A 14650-nucleotide genomic window follows, 5' to 3' on the forward strand; every position below is an offset into this window, starting at 1 on the left:
CTGCTTTGCTCCATATTTTTTTTGCTTGAAAGGTCTTAGAGAACAAAGTTAATGCATCTAAAAGTCACGGTGCTGAGACTCTAAGGGGGAATTTCTCTAAAGCTCGTTCTTCCCCACATACTTCTTCAACAGTAAAAAATATTTCTGTTTTGGGTGGATCGATTCCTCCCTGTTTTTCTTGCACTGCTTTTGTGTTGTACCCTTTTTTCCCTAGTCTTCCTGAACAGTATTTGTCCCTGCCTGGCCTGTCACGCTCAGTGTTTGAGCTTATCAGCTTCTGTTCTACCTGCTCAGTACACTCCTACCAGCTATATATCTTCTTTTGCTTGACATGCTACATAAATACTTGCTTGACTAAGATTAAAGAACACAGACTTCCATTTTTACTTGTTGTTTCCTACAGCATTTTCCAGCCATGCATCAAATCATGCTTGTCAGAGTTTTATGCAGTTCTTTGTATGTAGCCATGTCACCGGTGCTCTGTGAATCCATTTCCAGAGTGCACAACTTCCAAGACAACATAAATTAGACCAGCTGTTGCTTTTCACTCTCAACACATTTATCTATCTATCTATCTATCTATCTATCTATCTATCTATCTATCTATCTATCTATCTATCTATCTATCTATCTATTTATTATCTTTCTTGTCTATCTAAGGCATGTGAGGCTCAGGCAACTTTTTGGGTTATGTTTAATTACAGTATTTGAGCTGGCATGCCCCATGGTGAAACAGAGCCATTATCACTGGGGATTACCATGTGGATAACTTATTATTTACTGAGAGAAGTGACACATAAACCCAGCATTGATCTTTGTGTGTTTTACAGTGATGGAGCTCAAGCCCACGAGAAAATGCAAGGAAATCTTTGATTCAGTTTAGCAGTGAAGAGATAACTTCCAGATGTCATTACACAGGATTAGAGGTAGAGTGCCTAAACCAGGAGCTTTTCTTTCACATACTAACATTTAGGATGTTCAGAGCACTGGATTAACTGTCTTCCATACAGCTACTGATTCCCTATTCAAAGAAAAGCTAGATTGAGAAATGGAACTTTCAAAAGGATGAGATGTGACTAATCTCTTTATTGAGCATTTTGCACTGCCTTTCAAGCAGAAAAGTATTTGAAAAAAACTTGACTACAAAGCTTATCTGAACCAGCCTCTTGAGATCCTTCTTCAGTCTAGTTTTTGTTCATGGCATCACCAAGTGTAAGCATGGATAATCAAAGGTTTCCCACACTGTGTTATCACACAAGCTCTGCTGTGCTCAGATGGGAAGACTGAAGATTTGGCTGCATCACACTCTGTGGACTCAAAATGGACTGTGGACTGCAACTTTGGGACCATTTTCTGAATGATCTCTGAAGTTCTTGATGATAGCAGAACTGACACCTGGTCTGTCTGTGCAAATTAATTACTCCTTCTCCACAAAGACAAGTCTAGATTAAAACTTTGAAGCTGAAAAATCCTAGTTTAACTTTCAGAGTCTTACGATCTTTTTAGAGACCTCATAATCTGGAAATTAAATCTCTGGAGAAGTTAATCTGTACTAATGGCTTTTTCCTTTAATTTCAAACCTTTCCTAACGAATAGAAGAAGATGTTTTGATGAACTCTGTTTTTTTAGTGTCATGACTTCATGGGAACTATTTTTTTCTCAGCATGAGAATGAATGCCTTAATCAATTATGCTGATGTGGAAATTAAACCTCCACGCAGAGTTGATTTATTCTTGACATAAACGTTTCTTCATCGCAGTCTGGTCACAAAAGAATCTAGTCACAAAAGGAACTTATGTTAGAGGTCGTTCTACAAGGACCTCCACGTATCTTGATGACTTAAACAAATGGATTTAATAATGTTTTGAAAAATAAGCACACGTCCAGAACTTTGTGGGCCCCAAGATCAGGACAAGAATAGAGCAGGACACAGATCGTCCCTGGTAAGTGTTTCATACAATATCTGATTAGCTGCTTCGACCCAAATGGGTTAAATATTCCTGGAATTTTACCCTCTGCTTTCATTTGATTTTAATTGTGAGATGACAATGGCTGGTCATTGCGATGGTGTGATGGTTTAGATCACACCGTGAATGCTTCTGGTTTAGATTCGTGAGAGGAGAGCTGGTAAAACATCTGCTCAATACATGGTACTTGTGGGGCTAAGTAAAACTTGCAAGTAACTGTGCAAATCTGGTTGGAAAAAACAGGTGAGCTTGGGGTCCAAGTTAAGACTTATGTGCCCCAAAGCTAGTTCATTTTTTCTTACTGTACCAGTTAGTCTAACAAAATACTTCACCGTGCTTCATAAACCTCATGCAGCTTCTGTCACCCAGTGTTCAGTGTTACAAGGGGGTAACAGCTGCTTAGTTTGTAGGACTACACTGGCAACTTCATGTATTACAAATACAATTGGGCAAAGAGATGGGAAAAGCTCGGAATAATGCTATAGCTGCTTAACAGTGTATTCCTGAATGGAAATACTTATAATCCCAGCAATATACACCTTTCAGTACTTTTGCAGAGAAAAATGTGGTCTGTAGGGCTGATGCTCACTGTGTTTAAATAAACACTCTCTCTCCAGGAATATTTTCCTTTTAACTGATCCTACTGCTGAAACTCTACTGTTCACAATAGCTTGTTGCCATGGATGGGTAATGATGTCACATATTCTGCCCTGTGTCAATGCCAGAAAATAAATGAGTGAGTTTTTTAATGACTGGGAGGTACTTAGCAATTCCCTGGAAGGCCTAAAGTGAATTATAAGTAAGGAAACAAGATGCCCTGTTCACCCTACCTGCACTGTATCTGTCTGCCAGTGAAGTGATGCAGTGAAACTCCATAGTAAATATCTGCAGATTTAAAAACAAGGGTTTGTTACTGCAGTTTACCTTGTTATCCAACCGATGTCAGTGGGCCAAAGATCAGCAGGAGGTTAGGTGAAGTGTGGTTTAGGGGCTCTTGGAAAAAACATAAACGACTGTTTGTCCTTCTGAAGTTTTTGGAAGAGGGTACATGGCTTGTGTCCTTCCCTCCTTAAGCAAGACTCTGGCAGGGAAATGACCCGAGCAGGGTGCAGCCATCACTGCATCAGGCAGCAATGCCACACTACTGCCTTCTCTCATACCACCCCTCAAATTAAGTTAGATCTGTCCTTTTGAGGTCGGCCTCTGGAAGGCAGAGAACAAGAGGAATCTCTTGTAAATACGACAGAAAGGCTGTAAGAACAGTTACTGGGCTTCTGCCTCCTCCTCTCCCCCAGGACAGCGGTGTTTGGAACGGGGAAGCGTTTGTCCTGAGGTGATACCATCTCAGAGTTTCACAGCCGCCTCCGCTGCCGGGACACCCTCCCCGTAGCTCCGGGCAGGACGCCCCTGTCTCCAGGGGACCCTCGGGGCTCAGCCGGGCCCGCGCTGGGACCCACAGGCCGGGCGGGAAAACGAAGCGAGCGGGCCGGGCCGGGCCAGGAGCGGGGCCAGGAGCGGGGCCGGAGCTGCCGCGCCGGGCGGGGCCTGCCCGGGGCGGGGCTGCGGGCGGGCACCTGCGGCGGGAGCGGGCGGCAGCATGAGGCTGAGCGCGGGCGTCCTCTCCCTCCTGCTGGCCCTGCTGGGACTGTCGAGCTTCGTCTTTCTCGTTGTGGCCATCGCGACGGACTTCTGGTACATCATCGATGCCTCCAAGCTGGAGGCGTCCCGTAACGGCTCGGCCGCCCTCAGCTCGCACTCGGGGCTGTGGCGGAGCTGCCGCGGTGAGTGCCCGTGCGGGCTCCTGCCCGGGGCTCCCGCACACGCGTGTCCCGCAGCGGCGCGGGGGGAGCGGGCCCGGGTCTCGGCGGCTGCGGGGGCAGCTGCGAACAGCGCGGCCGTGAGGGGCTGCGGGGGCTGCGACCTGCGGCTTCACCTGTGCGGACACACTGTCTGCTCCTCTTCGGCACTTCTTTGTCTCTTGCCAGAGGAGACAAGGGGATAGTGAATTTTCTGCTGCGGTAACCTAGTTTTACATTAACTTTTAATTCAAACTAATGCAATAAACGTTAACCAGTTAGGAGGAAGGAGATGTCTTTTCATTTGACTCGGGAAATTAAGGGGTGAATGTTCCAGGATAAAGCCATTAAAATGATAAATACAATTAGAAATATCGATATAAATTATATTAAACAATAGTTTATATATACAAACAGTATAAGTAGTATTAGTATAAGTGATACCAATGTAAATACTTGTAGTTTGAAATGTATATATAAAACCAATATAAATAAAATTAACTTGATCTCATACTAACTAACTAAAGGCAAGTGACTAAGGACTCATCAGGTTCACCAAGTAATTCCACTGCATTTGATCTTGCTTGTTATTTCATAATTCTGCATTTTAATGAAAGATCCATAAACCCTCTGGGTATATTAGAAGATTTCCCCCCCCATTTATTTTAATTTGTATGCCAGCATATTATTTTTTGTTTTAATTCCACCGTTAAAAACAAGGAGTAATTGAAGTTCCTTATAGGCAAGTTGTTTCCTCCTGGAATTCAGTGGTCAGGCCTCATGGAAGCAGAAGTTGGCCAATGCTGGGTGATGAAATCCCCCTCCTTTCTTTTCCTACCTAAGAATGACTGGTTTTAAAGCAGTTAATATAAAATTAATTGTATTTACATGGGGGGGAAAAAAAAAAAGGTATGTTGCAATAAGATGCTAAAGTGTAATTTTTTTCTTACTGTGTTTTCTCTCTCAGTGAGGAGTGAATGTTACCCTTTGATAAACCCCTTCTGGCATGAGAATGCAAACATCACTGATACACACAGACGGCTTTTGTGTGAGTAACTTTAGTATTATTTCTGTACTTCCATCCAGCCTTCCTTCCATTCTTGGCTATTTACAAGGTCCCCCCTCTACTCTGCTCTCCTGAGACCCCACCTGTAGCACTGTGTCCAGTTCTGGAGCCCCCAACACAGAAAGGTCATAGAGCTATTGGAGCTAGTCCAGAGGAAGCCATGAAGATGATCCAAGGGCTGGAGCACCTCTGCTATGGAGATGGGCTGGGAGAGTTGGGCCTGTTCAGCCTGGAGAAGAGAAGGCTTCAGGGAGACCTTACAGCAGCTTCCAGTGCCTGAAGGGGCTACAGGAAAGCTGGGGAGGGGCTTTTTACAAGGGCTTGTAGTGATGGGATGTGGGGAAATGGGTTTAAACTGAAAGAGGGGAGATTTATATTAGATATTAGGACGAAATTTTTTAGTGAGGGTGGTGAGACCCTGGCCCAGGTTGCCCAGAGAAATTGTGGCTGCCCCATCCGTGAAAGTGTTGAAGGCCAGGTTGGATGGGGCTTGGAGCAACCTGGTCTGGTGGGAGGTGTCCCTGCCTATGCAGGGGGGTTAGATCTAGATGATCTTTAAGATCCCATCCAGCACAAACCATTCTGATGTGGGGGGGGACCTCTTTGAGATAGTGTTTTGACTCGACTTCTGTCTAGTATCTGTCACTGCATATGGGTGTTAAGTGGCATTACTGTTGAAATAAGCATCTATTTGATGCCAAGTTCAGCTAGTTTCTTCCACAGGAGCAAGATGTTTCTGCCTGGAATGGCTCAGGAAGGTACACAATTGTTAATAGGCAAAAATGTTGGAAATCCTCTAAAAGAGTTTGATCACTGAAAATACTTAAGCACACATTTAAACTAATCTCTAAAACGGTGACTTATCTACTCTTTCAGTGGGATTCCTTGCACTGAAAAAAACCCCTTAATTCTGTGGGAATTTAGGAAAATAAATCAATTACTATTAACATTTTCAAATACTTTTAGGCTTTTAAAAGATGTTTTAGCTTCTTTGCATCATATTCTGCACAACTCATTGGTCATAAATACTTGTATATAAGCTTGGTTTTAATTTTTTTTTCCTTTTATTTACTTCCTCTCCTCTCTGACTCTGGCTGTATTCCCTTTGCAAGCAGAATATATGCATTTGTCCTGTGTCTTACCATGGTACTCTTTCCCGCAAAACCAGCCATTTTCCTGAGTAATCCTTCAGAGAGGCTTGGAGTGTCCTTAGTCTCTTGTAGCACCATCTCTTGATAAAGCTAGGAGTGCAGCAAACATGGCAAAGTAAGCCTTGGAGGTACTGATGCTAGTGTAGCTGTCTTGCAACAGTAACTGGGAAATTAAAGTAGGAGTAAGATCCCAATGGGCTACTGAAACAGCCCTACAAAAATATTGACAGGTTCCAGACTAACAGCACAGGTTGACTCTGTGCTTTCACAGATATTTCTAGGTGACATCTATGTTAAGTACTGAGATAATACCTTCTATTTCAGCCTTACCCTTATTTCTTAATTTTTTTTCTTACTGTGGTCACTGAAACATATTCAGGCAGATCAGAGCAAACTTTCATCCTCTTCTACAACACATTTTTAACTAGAACAATTCTGGGATCATATATTCCAATGTAGTTATTGTAATTTCTTCATGTGGTGCTCTATGGGCCAAACAGGCTAATTGCACAGCTTTTATCAGTTACTTCCAACAATTACTTTTTTCTTTGTGGTGCCTTTGCAGGTGTTTGTGTGAGGCACATGCACAGGAAATTAATCTCATTCTCTCTCTTATTCAACCCCAGCAGATTCCTGTTACTTCAAATAGAGCTCCTGGCAAGCTAAAAAAATAAATGGGGCCTTCAAGTTAAAAGTTCTGTGCTACCAACATTATTGCTCAAGCAATCAACCTAGGTCTTGTTAAGCCTGAGAGTATGAGGTATTTTCATATCACAGGAGTCCTCCTGAGCAGTTTCTCTCATGGATTACACACAGGCATTCTCATGTTCATTAAGCCTCCATTCCTTTTCTTACCACTCCCTCCAGCTGAACATCTGGTGTATACTCTTTCTCTCCCTCAAACCCACAATATGTAAAATATTTTCTACAACAGATTACATGCTTGCACATGGTTATGTGTTTGTTTAAAACATCAGCCACTGTCTAAGGAAATGTCCCACTAGACTACGTACCACTAGCTTTTCTGAAATTTATGTGTCTTTTTACTGGAGATGTACGTTTTCCTCTGTCCCATTCTGGATTAAAGAGTCAGTTTTCACAATTTAGACAATTATTAGGGTTTGGTGACCACTAGGATTAAAGATGGTCCTGTTAAGTCACTTTTAAAACTGAAATCTGTCAACAAAGACACCCCAGACATGTTGTCTCCTGTGCCAGCTGTGGGAGACAAGCAGAAAGAACAACATTTTCATGATGGACTGAATCCATCTCTCACTAAAAGGTTAAAGAAGGGTGTCTCTTTGACCCCCAAACTGGTCCCACTGCACAGAGCTTGGCCTGGTGTTATGAAAGATAACATGAAAGGAACTGCTGTTTTTTTTTTATTGACTGCCTAGTTTGCTCTTGACAGAAACCAGCTCCATTACACAGTAAGATTAAGCCTCTGACAATCCTGATTTTTTGCTAGTGACATGAACATCATGACCAGTGATTGATTTCTTGTTACAAGTCACTTTTTAGTGCTCCCCTCTATTTCTGAGCCATCCAGAGGTGATCGGTTAATGGATGTAGTTTCCACTTACATGTGGCTGGAAGAAAATGTTTTGTTATAAAACCAAGACTGGAGTGTGCTTAAAATATTCTTCCTGGAGTATTTTTATTTTTTCTTTTTAGACATTGATGTAGCTGGAACAGTGAGGCTGCAGGCTGGTGGTTCCTGTAGGGAGCTGATTTCTGTGGTAGGGACAGTTACCTCAGGTGTTATAATGTAACAGCTGCCTTGGTTTCTTCCTCAGCAAAATTTGTTTAATAGCACTGTTAAAATAGACTGGATTTCCTTACAGCACATGGATCCTTAACAGTCACAAACCAACTACTTTCACACTTCTCACCACTCTTTGTGGGTCTGTTTCTTTTTTATTGAGTTACATGTTTATAATCCCTGAACGCCTTATTCTTTGGCTACTATTACATTTTTCTTGGGGGATTTATAGTTTTTCACGATTTTTCATTTTGGTTTGACGTTATCAGAAGGAAACAGCTATGGCTGGAATACCTGGCAAGAGCTAGTTCAGACGCCAAGTGATGACCCAAATGATGTACATAGAAATTCTAACTTAATAGATGTGGTAAGTGTGTACCTAAATGGATCTGCTTTGTTTCTGAGCAGCAGTGCACTGGTCCTTCTCAGGTTTCAGTGAACATTTGCTTCAGTACTTAAAGGAGATACTACCATAAATGTATACAGAAGTCTAAGAGAACTTCAGCATCACTGCAGCTGAGACCTAATGAGTGACAACTTCTAATTAATATTCTAATTTTCAAATTCATTGATATAGCTATAGAATGTGAACCACAGTTTATCATTCTCCCTTGTCTTATACTGAAGGTTTTCATCGGTGCCCACCTGTATCAAGTCTAGAATAATTTTATTTCTACTATCTGCAGTTTGTCTTCCAGTTTAGCTCAGACACTTGTTGTGTGAGAAGAGCACAAAGCCAAAACTTGTCACACGAAGTCCAGAGCTTAGCTAATTATCCTGGGGTACCCTAACCCTGTGAGCTCTTCTCCACCATCATCTATTTTGCTACTGAACTGGAGGGAATCCAGGCCTTCATGTCCCTGGGGTTCAAGCCCAGAAGTCTCACATTTAGCCACAGATAGCAGTTATTTTCTGTTGCTTGTTGTTTCTCTACGTAGTTTTCTTCCTTTCTCAGTACTCTGTTTCTTCCTGGCTTTGCCAAGTTTTTCCAGAGCAGCTTTACTGATTTAGCCACTGCCAGTGTTCTGTTTCAGCTGCAGGCTTTTGTCTTTCTAACTGGCTATTTAGTTGCTGCTGGGGAAGATAAACACGTTCTTAATTAAGCTCTTCTGAGCTGCTGCCATTTGGAGCATTTCTGATGAGGTGACTGTTACAGAGTTATTGAGACTATTTGCTGTTATAAGCTGTGCAAACAAATTCAAAGTTAGTTTAAAACAATTAAGCTCCAGCATGTTAACAGGAGATGATTAACAAAACTGCTAGACCTGCAGTTGCTTACTTTTGACATCATTCAGTTTCTCTAGGTTGTTCCACAGATTTATGTTTCAAACAACTATCAACAACTGTGCTGGGTGGTAATTTAGAAATGTCTGCCAAATTTACAGATCTGGACACACACTGCAGATGTCATGAGACAGTTGGTGAGATGTGTAGTAAAACAGCTTTGGCTAGCTGATATAAAACTTCATTAACTCAGATCAAGCAATTAGAGTATGTATTTTTTGCTACAAAAAATGGAATTGTTTTTAGAATGTTCATCAGCTTGTTTCAGTATTTTCAAGGTTCAACTGTTGGATCTTTCATGTTGGACTGATGGGGAACTTGGGCGTTGGGAAACTGAATTCTGTTTTACAGGAAAGTGCACATACTTCTTGTGCAAAATGCTTAGGCTGATTTTTTTTCCAATATTAGATTAATTTTGTCAAAATTAAGATAGTTATACATGTAATACACAATGCATAAATATGTATTTCAACACAGCATAAACCCCCTTAAATTACTGCAAAATCAATACTTTAACTTATTTCACAGATGATTATTGAAGACAGAAACAGAGTAGAAATATTTTAAGTCATGTCCTTCTATAAACTAATTCAGTCTCTCTAATCAAGGAATAAAATGGCATAATATCTCATGCCAGACAGCATGATTTCAGATTCCTGAGTGGTTTCCATGGCAGCATTTTAGAGTAAGTTTAGGTTTCCCAGGCAGTTGCAGATTTCATAGAGGAAAGATAAATGGGTAGGAGGTATTGAACAAGAACACTGGAGGTGATAAAAGTGCTGTTTAACCAAATACAATCCATTAAATATTTGATCTAAAAAACGCTGCAGGTTATTTATGAGAACTGTGATCCCTATTGTTTTTTGGAAAAGTAAGGCTCTATCACAGTGGTGTTTATGGGTTCCAGCTGAGATATGTCTAAAACCTATACTTTCACTGAAGAGGGCATAAAAATCAGTTATTTTGATATTAAATGCAACTGTCACAGATCATTAGTGTCATCTCTGACACTCCCCAGGTTTGTTTTCCCTTTCCTTCAAAAGGTTACTTTCAGAACCTTACCTTCATGGCACTTGTCCCAGCTAAGGTTACAGGCCTAGCTGCAGTAGCTAAAATCACTCTCTGAAAAGGGAAGTGAAAGAAATAGCAACTGTTAGTACTACTGTCTTGAGGTACAGTTTGTTAGCAGCAACTTTGACTGGTGAGGGACACCTGCAAAATCACAAAGCACAGGCCCAGTGATAAGTTGGTTTATTTCTTCCTTCCCAGCAAAGCCAGGTCTGAGGACAGAGTTGCACCATTCTTATGTTCTTACTTTTCAAGTGTTAATTGCAAGAATTTTGTCCTGCTAAGGCTTCTTCAGCTCTTAGATGCAAGACCAAATCTAAAAGGACACCTGGATATCAAACTGGTGGAGAGTCAAAATCAGGCCAAATGCCCTCAGGAAGCAAAACGGGACAGAAGACTTGCCTGTTCCTGCTGCCTCTCTGGCATTCTGTGCCAAATCTCTTCTGTCACATCATGTCACATCACATCTCTGACAACCACTAATAACTATGTAACAGTGCTGAACTGAGTTCCGTGGCTATTTCTCCTCCTGGCATTCAGCTGAGATTTGCAAACTGTTTTGACATACTGATTTGCACAGAGTAACCTGGGGACTAATTTGGCCATTAGTGCCTGAGAATTGCTGCAGGTTTGGGTTTCTTAGCCAGCAACAGCAGCCGTGTCCAGTTTTGCTTAAGAAAAGCCCTGGTAGTATCCTCAGATTTAGGAGCAAGGGGAGTTAAGTGCTCCCTGCAGTGCAGAATGCCAAGTTTGTGCTTCCTGAGCATCAGCTGATCCTGATCTGGGCATATGTGTGACTAATATGCGAACTGAATACCAGCATAAGTAAGTGGAAATGGAAGAACAATATAGTCACCTCCTAAAACTTTGTCATTTGCCACATATTTCCTTGTCAGCGTGTCCTGTACTACACAAAACAAATTATTATGTCTTGAAACCACATTTCACTTGAGTAAAGAAATGAATAGTGTCTGCCGTGATTCCACGCAGGATCTTCCTAACCTTCCAGTGTTCTAGAAATGAACAGAGATACCTACATGATTGTGTCTTATTTTTATGATGATACTGATGAGGATAAGATGGATCCTTAGTCAGTGGCAGGTGGAATACCTCCAATTCAGTGGGCAGTTACTGTGACTTAAAAAGATTGTTCATCAGATCATGCACAAACTGTGGTCTCTTAACTGACTCCTTTTCCTTGGGAACCAGCTAATGGTGTATTGTTGTTCCTCAGTGAAATTAAATGAGACACTGAAGCCTCAAGCCCTTCAGAAACTGGATTTTAAGTTTTCCTTTCTTGGTAACTCTGCACTTCACTCTGGTGTGAAATGAAGTGATACTAGAAGCTGGAACTACTTTTTTTGTTGTTATTATTCTAGAAAAGGTTGGGTTCAACATTGTGGATAGATTGCATGAGAGGGAACAATATCACAAAGATGGGTTATGATGGAAAAAACAGTGTGATATGAAAAATACATAGCAACCCTCTGTTTACACAGCTATTAAAAAGTTATAGGGATCAAGAAAGACTAATGTAAAACATTTAGCATGGGAGGAAGCAACCATAATAGATTAACGTACTTAGTGAAGCTGCTGTATAAAGCAATGACAGATACAGAATCGGAGCTGGATGGGAAGATTTACCTCTAGGTGATGGTCAGCTGCAACAAGGGAAAAGACCAACAATTTTCTAGATCAGTTCAGCAGAGGAAATGTGACAGGAAAAAAAAAACACATTTAATCAAAGCATCTGCTGGGTCTCACCTCCCAAACAACAATGGCACTCAATGTGATGTGTATGATTCAGATAAACAGGGCTACTTCTTAAGGTTGTCACTGACTACCTAATGTGCAGTGCATCACCTTTTGTTCAGAAGAGTTAAACTGCTTAAATAGGTCCATGTAGATACATCCTTTATATTTGTGGTCTCTCAAACACAGGCTGTGATCCTGTGAGGGGCTCTGTATGCTACCCTTTTCTCCATACCATATATTTGTCCTGCTGACTTAAGCTGAAAACCAAAGAGATTGTCCAGCTCCCTGTTTATGCAGCACAGAACAAGGCTTTGATCCCAGTCAGGGGCTCTGCACTCAATAACTATCAGAACATCTACTGACACCATAATTAAATATTAAAATATTAACATTCTTCATTATTTTTCAGACATGCATGGAACATTTGTCATCCTGATGCCCCTCAGCCTGATACTGATGATTGTTGGAGGAATGACCGGATTCATTGGTATTCTTGCCAGGGCCTACCTACTGCTCCTGATGACAGGACTGCTTTTTCTTTTTGGAGGTACTATATCAAACCCTGGCTTAACCTTTTTAAATAATAAGAGATTAAAGCTGGGAAACATCACTTTGTCTTCCAGGGAAAACAGACTAAGCAAGACTTTTCTTTCAGAATAATGCTGGTGTTTGTTCACTTGGTGTCTGCTTAGCTCCTGATGGGATTCTGGAATAGCAGCTGCCACTTGGAATGGCATACACACATAAACATACATCCTTGTGGAGTGACTGACACTTTGAACATAAAGAACTTGCTGTGCCCATTGACACAAAACATTTAATACCTTCTCAGCACAGTATCCAAATTCTTTACAGACAGGGTAATGCATTAATGGAGAAGTGACTTTGTCACTAATGAAGCATAGGGTTTGATAGCCTTGCATGGCTCTTACATCTGTTAAGAAAACTAATGCTGAGTTCCTGAAAAACATCTTGCTAAGCATTCCTGGGTTAGCTTCACTGCTGGTTTTGAACTTGAGTGGTGCCCTCAAACTGTGGGTTGCAAAAGAAAACCCCAAAGGGTTATTTTAGTTGGAGTGTGACATTTCAATTTGAAGTTTATGAAATTATTTTACATTTTGTTTTCTATTACTTGTGCTGTAACCAAATCTTCTGTCTTTTAAAAAGTAATTTATGAATTAAAACTGAGAATATTATGTCAAAATAAGAAAACTGGGTTCAAGTCCATGGGCATTTTCTTTTCAAAATAGATTTTCAGTACTGTTTCACAATGTGATTTGAAACAGAAATTTTCCCCAACAGAGAAGGGGGTTCTCAGTATTTGCCCCCATCACCTGTTCATACAGTCTTGCCCTAAAAGGAGAATGCTAAGAGATTGCTGGAAGCAAATGCTGCTGTATTAAAGTCTTGATTGCATTAGTCTGAAATGCTTTTACAAAGATCAACTCTCCCCCATTCTCCTTTTTTTTTCTGGGGGAAAAAAAAAAAAAGAAAAAGAAGTAAGTTCTATTTCCTTAGAACATCAGAAAGCTGAATTGACTAAAAAGGTTTAGGCTATTTGAAAACTACTCCAAATGCTAAGGGAAAGATGAAAAGCTGTGAAGTGCAAAGCATGATTATCCAGCTGAGGAGTGGAGAACTGTGCCTTTCTAAGACACTTGGGATTGCAAAGAGGGAAATAAAACACAAAGCCAGTATGAGCAGAGGGGTGCTTGAGTATGTTCTGAAGATGCAACTAGTGCTGTTTCCCAGGACAGTGTGGATGGGCTGCAGGGTGGCCTTTGATGTGAGACCAGACCCTCCTGCTCAGGGGGTATTTTTCAGCTCTTTCAACTCACTGAAGCTTGATGCGTGTAACGGGTGTACACAGTTTATAGGATCACAAAGTTCAGTATTGATAAGATAGCACTGTCTCAGCAGAAAAAAACCTCTTATAATGCAATTCCAGAAACCTGTGGTTTTTTTTAAATACTAGAACTGGTATGTTCCACATCCCAGGACATACTTTGTGCTTTCCCATTTATTTTTTTTACCATGGATACATTAAAGGGAGATCACAGAAGTCAATGTACCTTGTTGAAAATGTCAACAAAACATTCATTTGCGTTTCTGCTGACAAAAGGTGAAAAGTGAATTTATTTTTTTTTCCCCCATTGCAAGTGACTAGAATAAGGTACAGATATCAAAGCATGATTAAAATCAGGAATATGAGTATGACTTTTGACTGCTGGATAACCCAATACTCTTCTGTCTTGGTTTGCCTCTACTCAAACTTGTCTTTCTAACAAAAAGGCAGACTCATCCACTGTGATGTAAAAGAAAGCTAGACCAGAATTTTTCTCCCTCAGAATCAGATAAGACACTATCTTTTCATGCAGGTGTTCCAATCCAGGGCCTTTATGTTGCATCTTTCCTGTCACTGAGCCAGTAAAGTTGACTTTACTGTTAGTGTGTGTCTTTTGAGTGATATAGATACCAGGCCCAGGATACAGCATGTACTTGTGCTAAATGTGCCATTGCCTAAGATTTACTAGCTTCTGTACAGTCCTTTCATTCTGAAAACATCTGGCTGCTTCTTTGAGTGCCTTTATTAATTTATTTTTAGTCTGCTCCAAGGATGTCTTTGGCCCAGTTATTTGAAGTGATGAATGGTATGACTCCACAACACTTGATGGGAGGTGACAATAAAGACCAACACATTCACATTGAACACTCAAAAATTCCAATACTCAACATTAGAAAACTGCCTAAATTCAGGTCACTGAATGGATATGCTAGAATCTCTGCCTCCATGGCCTTTC

At 41.0% G+C, this 14650-nt stretch overlaps 1 protein-coding gene across 16 annotated transcripts in view; it reads left to right on the forward strand.

Annotated features, from left to right (window-relative positions):
• The window catches only part of TMEM114 (transmembrane protein 114), a 104938-nt gene that overhangs the window by 20412 nt on the left and 69876 nt on the right, over positions 1 to 14650 (forward strand). For 13 of the 16 annotated variants that reach the window (XM_051632229.1, XM_051632232.1, XM_051632231.1 and 10 more), the window contains exons 1-3: positions 3487 to 3748; positions 4731 to 4811; positions 12259 to 12396. In XM_051632229.1, the coding sequence (XP_051488189.1) occupies positions 3565 to 3748; positions 4731 to 4811; positions 12259 to 12396 (403 nt within the window). In that variant the 5' untranslated portion in view covers positions 3487 to 3564. Of the gene's footprint in view, positions 1 to 830; positions 927 to 3486; positions 3749 to 4730; positions 4812 to 12258; positions 12397 to 14650 lie in introns of those variants that run through there. The other 3 variants (XM_051632242.1, XM_051632240.1, XM_051632241.1) reach the window with 1 other exon arrangement.

This window comes from Apus apus, chromosome 14 (genome assembly GCF_020740795.1).
Source record: "Apus apus isolate bApuApu2 chromosome 14, bApuApu2.pri.cur, whole genome shotgun sequence".
NCBI lineage: Eukaryota > Metazoa > Chordata > Aves > Apodiformes > Apodidae > Apus > Apus apus.